The sequence below is a fragment of the Muntiacus reevesi genome, chromosome 2 (assembly GCF_963930625.1).
Source record: "Muntiacus reevesi chromosome 2, mMunRee1.1, whole genome shotgun sequence".
In the NCBI taxonomy this organism is placed as follows: Eukaryota; Metazoa; Chordata; class Mammalia; order Artiodactyla; family Cervidae; genus Muntiacus; species Muntiacus reevesi.
In genome coordinates, this window is record NC_089250.1 from 261,794,092 (window position 1) to 261,802,513 (window position 8,422).

Below are 8,422 nucleotides of genomic sequence, written 5' to 3' on the forward strand. Positions count from 1 at the left end.
GTCACCTGTTCCTCAAAGGTAACACCCTTTATTTGAAGCCACAACAGAGGTTCAAATTCCATCTGTATCCATCTTTATCCCATTCCCCACTGTCCTCTCTGCTCAGTTTCCAGTAAAACAGAGATAATAATGACACTCACTTTCTAGGATTGCTGTAAGGATTAAATGAGTTCATTAATGCTGAGCACTTAGAATGGTGCTCATAGACAGAAAGCGCTTAAATGCTAGCTGCTATTACTGTCATTAGGCGATTATTTTCAGCGTTCCAGGCTGCCATTCTCTGCCAGTTTCTTATTTTTGTACTCCACCCTCTTTCTTGTTGCTATTGCTGGGTAACAGATCCCTCCAAAACATGGTTGGCTTAAAGCAACAATCAGCTTTTTATCTCTCACCATGTCTGTGATCAGATTTTTGGGCAGTTCTGCCGGGCAGTTCTGCCGTGGGATCCCATATGGATGTAAATAGTTGGTGGCTGAAATTGGGACGGTGACAAAGCCGGAGGTGGGTGGGCAGCTCTCTCTTTCGTTGTTGTCTCAGGGTTTCTCCAAGTGGTCTCTCCACGTGGGCTGGTTTGGGCTTCCTCAAATCATGAATGGCCTCCAGCAGTCAGACTTCCTGCATAGCAGCTCCGGTCTTCAGGTGTCAGTGTCTCACCCAGGAGGCGGAAACAGCCTCACCTCTTCCGATCTAGCTTCAGAGACCAAGCGGCATCACTTCCAGCACGTGCTACTGGTTATAAGCAACTCACAAGCCTGCTCAGGTTCAAACAGAGGGCAGGCAAACCCCACTTCTCAATGGGAGGAGTGTCAAGGTTCTAGAAAAATCTGCGGGATGGGAAACGTCATTGCAGCCCTCTTTGGAAATTACAGTCTGGCTTCTTTTAGTACTAACTTAAGTCCCACCTTGGTACAATCAGTGCCCAAGGTGGGTCACATTCTCCCAACCCCAATTCTAAATGGAAATAGTTTATTGAGAAGTCTCAACTCCTCGGCATCAAAAACACTTATCATTTCCTTTTGTTTTTTAGTGACTGCCTCCACCTTTGCTCTGTTAATTTACTTTTTCCTGCCAGAGAAAGGCTATGGGTGGCTCAGATGGTAAAGAATTTGCCCGTAATACAGGAGACCTGGGTCAATCCTTGGATTGGGAAGATCTCCTGGAGAAGAAAATGGCAACCCACTCCAGTATTCTTGCCTGGGAGAATTCCATGGACAGAGGAGCCTGGTGGGCTACAGAACATGGGGTCGCAAAGAGTCGGACATGACTTAGTGACTAACACAAAGGCTATAGGGAACCTTAATGACAATGTCACCAGATTCTCTAATGTTTCCCATATTTTCTTTCTGCTTTTGGCTGGGCTGGGTCCTTGCTGTGGCGTGTGGCTTCTTCATTGCAGCGTGAAGGGTTCCTCTAGTTTGGTGTGTGGGCTTCCCTTGTTGTGGGAGTGCGGGCTTCAGGAGTTTCAGGGCTCAGACTCTCTAGGTCTGGCCCCTGGGTTAAGTTTCCCTGGGTCATGTGGGATCTTACTTCACTGACCGGGGATCAATCCCATGTCCTCTCCATTGGAAGGCAGATTCTTAACCACTGGACCACCAGGGAAGTCCCTGTTTCTCTCATTTTCATTCATTTTAAAACACAGTCTTGAACACTAGATTATTTTATGAAACAATTGCTCCCGTTTTTTAGGTGTAATAGTAGCATGGTTCTATCAACTTTTACTTTCACTCTCTAAGAGAATGGCCTCATTCTTAGAGGATATGGGCTGAAGTATTTAGCAGCCAAGCCTCAGTATGGTTCAGCAAATGTTCACATATGTGTGAGCACGTGTGGCTATACAGAGAAAGAAGGGGAACAGCATGAAATGTTAACTGCTTATTCTTGGGTTTCCCAGGTGGAGCTAGTGGTAAAGAACCTGCCTGCTGAGGCAGGAGATGTAAGAGATGGGAGTTCCATCCCTGGGTTGGGGAGATCCCCTGGAGAAGGAAATGGCAACCCACACCAGTACTCTTGCCTGGAGAATCCCACGGACAGAGGAGCCTGGTGCGCTACAGTCCATCGGGTCACCAAGAGTCAGACCAGCTGAATCAGCACGCGTACCTGCTAAAGCAGAGGGTATGCTGGAGTTCGTTGTACCGTTCTCTCAGCTCTTTCATAGATTTGTTTTTCCTAACAAGTATTTGAGGGGAAGAAAACTTCAGCTGAAACCAGATTCAAATTTCACAGGTGAGGGAAGTTCCAGCTTCTCCCGAGGACTCTACCCTTTCATTTCCCTCCAAAGAGGATGACACTTCCTTTCCCTCTTCCATCGTTTTCTGGGGGAGATGACAGAGGTTAGGCTAACCCTGTGTCGAGTTTTCAGGGCAGGTGACTGGTTCCTGTTGTGGTGATCTTGAACTGAGGCAGTGGGGTAGTTGGCTGCTTTTGTTCCCATCTTTGGACCTAGTACCAATTCTGGAGATCCTGGGAAAGTTCAATTTAACATCCTCTGACAGAAGCCTAAAGGCAGAGACTTGAAGTGGCTTTCAACAACTGATAGCTGTGATTTTCACCCAGGAGCAGTGCCTGGGGGCCTTTTCAAAATGTGTGGGATATTTGGTGATTGTCACAGTGACTTGGGAAAGGGTTGCTAAGGGCAGCTGTTCTGGATTTTGTAAAAACCTTTTTATTTTGTATTGGGTCAATTAGGGGCTTCCCTGGTGGCTCAGTGGTAAAGAATCTGCCTGCATTGCAGGGGCCACTGGAGACATGGGTTTGATTCCTGGGTAGGGAAGATCCCCTGGAGGAGGGCATGGCACTCCAGTATTCTTGCCTGGAGAATCCCGTGGGCAGAGGAGCCTGGCAGGCTACAGTCCATAGGGTTGCAAAGAGTTGGACATGACTGAAGCGACTTATTCCAAAGGACTGGTTCCAAAAAGGAAAAGGAGTACGTCAAGGCTGTATATTGTCACCCTGCTTATTAACTTATATGCAGAGTACATAATGAGAAACGCTGGGCTGGAAGAAGCACAAGCTGGAATCAAGATTGCTGGGAGAAATATAAATAACCTCAGATATGTGGATGACACCACCCTTATGGCAGAAAGTGAAGAAGAACTAAAGAGCCTCTTGACGAAAGTGAAAGAGGAGAGTGAAAAAGTTGGCTTAAAGCTCAACAGTCAGAAAACTAAGATCATGGCATCCGGTCCCATCACTTCATGGCAAATAGATGGGGAAACGGTGGAAACAATAGCTAATTTTATTTTTTGGGGTTCCAAAATCACTGCAGAGGGTGACTGCTGCCATGAAATTAAAGGATGCTTACTCCTTGGAAGGAAAGTTATGACCAACCTAGACAGCATATTATAAAGCAGAGACATTACTTTGTCCGTCTAGTTAAGGCTATGGTTTTTCCAGTAGTCATGTATGGATGTGAGAGTTGGACTATAAAGAAAGCTGAGCGCCAAAGAATTGGTGCTTTTGAAATGTAGTGTTGGAGAAGACTTTTGAGAGTCCCTTGGACTGCAAGGAGATCCAGCCAGTCCATCCTAAAGGAGATCAGTCCTGGGTGTTCATTGGAAAGACTGATGTTGAAGCTGAAACTCCAATACTTTGGCCACCTGATGTGAAGAGCTGACTCATTTGAAAAGACCCTGATGCTGGGAAAGATTGAGTGCAGGAGGAGAAGGGGACCAAAGAGGATGAGATGGTTTGATGGCATCACTGATTCAAAGGACATGAGTTTGGGTAAACTCCGGGAGTTGGTGATGGACAGGGAAGCCTGGCGTGCTGTGGTTCATGGGGTTGCAGAGAGTTGGACACGACTGAGCAACTGAACTGGACTCAAAAAGTGACTTAGTATGCACACATGCATAGCCAATTAACAATGTGTGAGTTTCAGGTGAACAGAGAAGGGACCCAGCCATACATATACATGTATCCATTCTCCCCCAGATCCCCTCCCATCCAGGCTGTCATGTAACATTGAGCAGAATTCCATGTGCTTTACAGTAGGTCCTTATTGGCTATCCATTTTATTTTTTTCACTTTCTATCTTTTGATTTTTTTCAAACTTTAAACTTTTTATTTTTTATTAGGCTATAGCTGATTGTTTCAGGTGAACAGAGAAGAGACTCAACCATACTTATACATATATCCATTCTCCCCCAAACTCCCCTCCTATCCAGGCAGCCATGTAACATTGAGCAGAGTTCCATGTGCTATACAATAGGTCTTTATTGGTTATCCATTTTAAATGAAGCAGCGTATACATGTCCATCCCAAACTCCCGAACTATTCCTTCCCCCCATCTTTCCCTGTTCTGGAATTTTGATGTCAAAGCCCCTTTTACACTCTTAAAAGTGTTGAGGACCCCAAAGAGCTTTTATTTATATGGGCTAGGATGTCCCTGACAGTCCAGTGGTTAAGACTCTGTGCTTCCATTGCAGGGGGCGAGAGTTTGATCCATAGTCAGAGAACCAAGATCCCACATGCCACATGGCTCTGCCAAAAAAGTTATAACTATTGATATTTACTATTGTGAATGTCAAGTCACTGTATTAGAACTTAGAGCTGATACTTTGAACATATAGGAATCCACAAACACATATTCCATTAGTTGGCAGAGCAATGACATCATCACATGTCCCGGAGCTTCTGAAAAACTCCACTGTACACTAAAGAGAAAAAAGATAGTGGGCCGGCCAAAAAACATCCTGGCATTATTACCAAAATAATGTTAACTTTGTGGACAAAAGGTCTGGGGAGCTCCCAGGGTACCCTGGACCAAACTTTGAGACCTGTTCTAAAGGCATTTATAAACCTGGTATGGTTAGGTATGCCAAATGGACTGCAAAGTACAGGACAATTCAGCCCCAAATGTCCAAAGTGCCCCTTTGGATGGATTGCTATCCCTTTCACCCAGTTTTCTGTGACTTGGAGGGGGTCTCTTGCATATAAACAGTGTTGGTGGAGTGTTTATACATTGTTCCCTCAGATACAGGCTTGACTCCTTCATTTCAGTCAGGTCCCTGATCAAATGTTTTCTTCTTAGAGAGGTGCTCCCTGATCACTCTTAAAACTGAACCCCTGGGGGGACTTTTCTGGTGCTCCAGTGGTTAAGACTCCATGCTTCCAATGCAGGGGGTTCTGGTTCAATCCCTGGTCAGGGAACTAGATCCCACATGTCATGCAGGGGGGCCAATAAATAAGTAAAACTGAACCCCTGGGGGGACTTTTCTGGTGCTCCAGTGGTTAAGACTCCATGCTTCCAATGCAGGGGGTTCTGGTTCAATCCCTGGTCAGGGAACTAGATCCCACATGTCATGCAGGGGGGCCGATAAATAAGTAAAACTGAACCACTGGAAGTTCCCTGGCAATCAGTCCAGTGTTTAGGACTCTGCACTTCCACTGCGTGGGACCCAGGTTCTATCCCTGGTCAGGGAACTAAGATCCCACAAGCCTTGCGGTGGGTCAAAAAAAAAAAAAAAATTCGCTACCTCCTCCCCTGGTTTATTGTCTTCACAATGCTTTTCATCACCAGCCATTATATCACATATATACTTATTTTTAAAATCCTCTCATTAGAATATCAGCTCCAGCAAAACAAGGTTTTTCCTCCCCCTCACCCCCAGTGCTATATCCCCAGGGTCTAGAACAGTAGCTGGCATAAGTGTTCAATTCACATTTTTGAAGGAAGAAATGAGGGACCAGACCTATTTTCCCATTAGCCGTGGGACCCAACAAGACTCTGAGGTCCCTGAGGGCAGGGCCTGTGTGTGTCATTAAGTTATCCTCAACACTCAATACCTAATAGAAGCAAGCATTTCGAAAATGCTTGTAAAATGAAGAGAAGAATACATAATGATGGGAAGTAATCAGTGGTTGCCTGGGGCGGAGGCTGGGAGCCAGAATGGGAATGGACTGAAAGAGGGCATGAGAGGAGAGATCCTTTTTGGCTGACAGAAATGTTCTAAAATTGGATTGTGGCGATGGCTGTATAAGTCTGTAGAAAACAATCATCACCCACTTAAAACAGGTGGATTTTATGATCTGTAGATCACACGTCACCAAAACTAAGCACCGTCTGAGTGGGGGAGCAGATGAATGGGCACCCTAGGAGGTGCAGGGCGTCTGAGCCTTTCGCTGTACTGCCCTGGACGATGCTGGGGACACGGTGCTGACTAAGACCACCCAGAGCTCGGGGCCGGGAGGTGGGAGACATAGGCACAGGGGTCAGGGCAGGGATGGGGGAAGCCTAAGTGACTGCAGGAGATTCAGATGAGAAGTCAGAGACGACTTCCTGGCGGAATGAACGACTGAGTCAGACCCTAAAGGATCATGTTGTCCGTGACCGTGACACTAATTTTTTGGGTTTTGCTGTTTTCCTTAAACACTTTTCCTATTAAAACCTTAGCACGGGTCGGGCGGGTCTCTCCACTAATCCGGCCCTTCCGCGAGTTCCGCAGGACAGGGCCACAAGGGGGCGCTGTTCTACTGCGCTCTGGGAGAATCTACCGTGATCGCCTTGGCCTTGCAGGAGCCGGAGACCCGAGCGGCGCGTTCAGGGCGGAGCGGGGAGATGGGGGTTGTGTGTTGGGGGAAAGGTTTCCGAAGGGCGACGCGTGTCCCCTTCGTAGGGTGGCGGAAGCAGCCGCTGATCGTCAGCGGAGCGGAGGGCCGCTCTCGGTCCTGCGCCGGAGCCCGCGGCGCAGCGAGCGGCTTTCGGAGGCGCTCCGAGAAGGGGGCGGCCCAGCGCTAAGCGCAGTCTGGCGTGGAATTTCCCAAAATAGATCTGGCCGCCGCCGACGGTTCCTGGAGAGGAGGCGCCGGGGCGGGGGTTTGGGTTTGGGGGGGCGGAGTTTTCCAAAGAGAACAGGGAAGGGGGCGCTCAAGCAGCCTGAGCTGCACGTCTCCCCAAAGATGACCTCGATGCGGGCGTGGGGTGGGGGGGATGTATCACGTGGTGTTAGGTGGGACGAGGTCACTGGGGAGGGCGGTGGCGCTAACTCCGCGTCCCTGGGTCTATTCTGAGAGTCTTCCTTGGGGAAACTGGCAAAGAGGAGGCCGTGGGAGGTCTTTGGGAGATAACGGGTCTGTGGAACTCCACATCTGCTTCAACGGGGATTGGGGGGAGGGGGTTCGTGTGTGCGCGCATGTGTGTGCGCGCGAGCGCGCGCGTGCAGAGGGAGGGCGTCTGAGAAAGACTGCTTTGGGCACAGCGGAGAATGGTTTTCTGTAAACGGGAGACGACGGTCTTGACTCTGTCCTTGATTTTCTGTGTGCTGAGTGGCCTGTTTCCCCATCATACCAATAATTTGAATCACCTCCGAGTCCTAGGCTCTTTCTGCCCCTCTCACTCGCCCGTGGTTTGTAGAGGTGAATTGCTGAAATGGCCTCTTCTGGGCCTGGCCTTGTGCCCGGACGTCAAAATCACCAAAACAGCCCCAGACCCATCCCTCACCCATAGTCCAGTGGGAGATCAGATAGTGACAGCGCAGAGCGGGTCGGGCCTGGTCTGGGAGAAACAGAGAGGAGTTAGGGCCAGGAGGGGAGACGCTCAGGGCCCTGGAGGACCCAACTGGAGACTGAGCGCTCCAGACTTGCCCTGGAGGGTGATAGAGTTTTGGAAGGATTGGATGGGGGCGGGGTCTTGAAGAGGCTCCACCTCTACAAAAACGGAGATCTTTGAACTGAGGCCTGAAGAATGAGTAGCGTCCTGTGAACTGTTAACCGAGAGCTGACAAGGATCTATATCTGATTCATCGATGTGAAATGGCATATCCAGGACATTTTATTATTAGGGGAAAATAAAGCAAGTGTTAGTCACTCAGTCGTGTCCGACTCTTTGTGACCCCATGGACTGTAGCCCGCCAGGCTCCTCTGTCCGTGGGATTTCCCAGGCAAGGATATTGGAGTGGGTGGCCATTCCCTTCTCCAGGAAGTCTTCCAGACCCAAGGGTTGAACCCAGGTTTCTTGTATTACAGGCAGATTCTTTACTGTCTGATCCACCAGGGAAGCCCCAAAATAAAGCAAGCTGCAGTACAAAAAAGTTTTTAAAAGGAATGAGTAGCATTCTTCCTGGAGAAGGTGCAGTGTCAGGAAAGGATATTGCAGGCAGAAGAAATGGCATTTACAAAGGCTTGAAGCACAGCTCCTTCCAAGCAGAGTCCTTTGCTTGCTCCCTAGGAACCCTCTTTGGTGCCCAGGAAGACCATCTGTCACAGGTCCCCTAGTCCAGGATCCAGCTGGTTGATGGGCTGTAATGTAAACCCTTGAGGGCAGATCCTAGGCTTCTCCCCTCACAGCCTGGTGGTTGAATGACTGGCCTTGAGGTCAACCAGAAGCTGGACTTGAATCCCAGCTCCCCACTAGTCAGATGTGTGACCTTGGGTAAGTGACTCAATTTCCTGATTTATCAAATGGGGATATGGGGTTGGGTTTCTT

The 8,422-nt window shown here is 48.6% G+C and overlaps 1 protein-coding gene across 1 annotated transcript; it reads left to right on the plus strand.

The window, feature by feature from the left end:
- The first annotated feature begins 588 nt into the window (after window positions 1–588).
- Window positions 589–6,736, plus strand: LOC136157497 (uncharacterized). Its single transcript, XM_065919365.1, is given in 4 exon segments — window positions 589–732; window positions 2,974–3,358; window positions 3,361–3,431; window positions 6,449–6,736. Coding segments are annotated over 4 exon segments (888 nt in total).
- The last annotated feature ends 1,686 nt before the right edge of the window (window positions 6,737–8,422 follow it).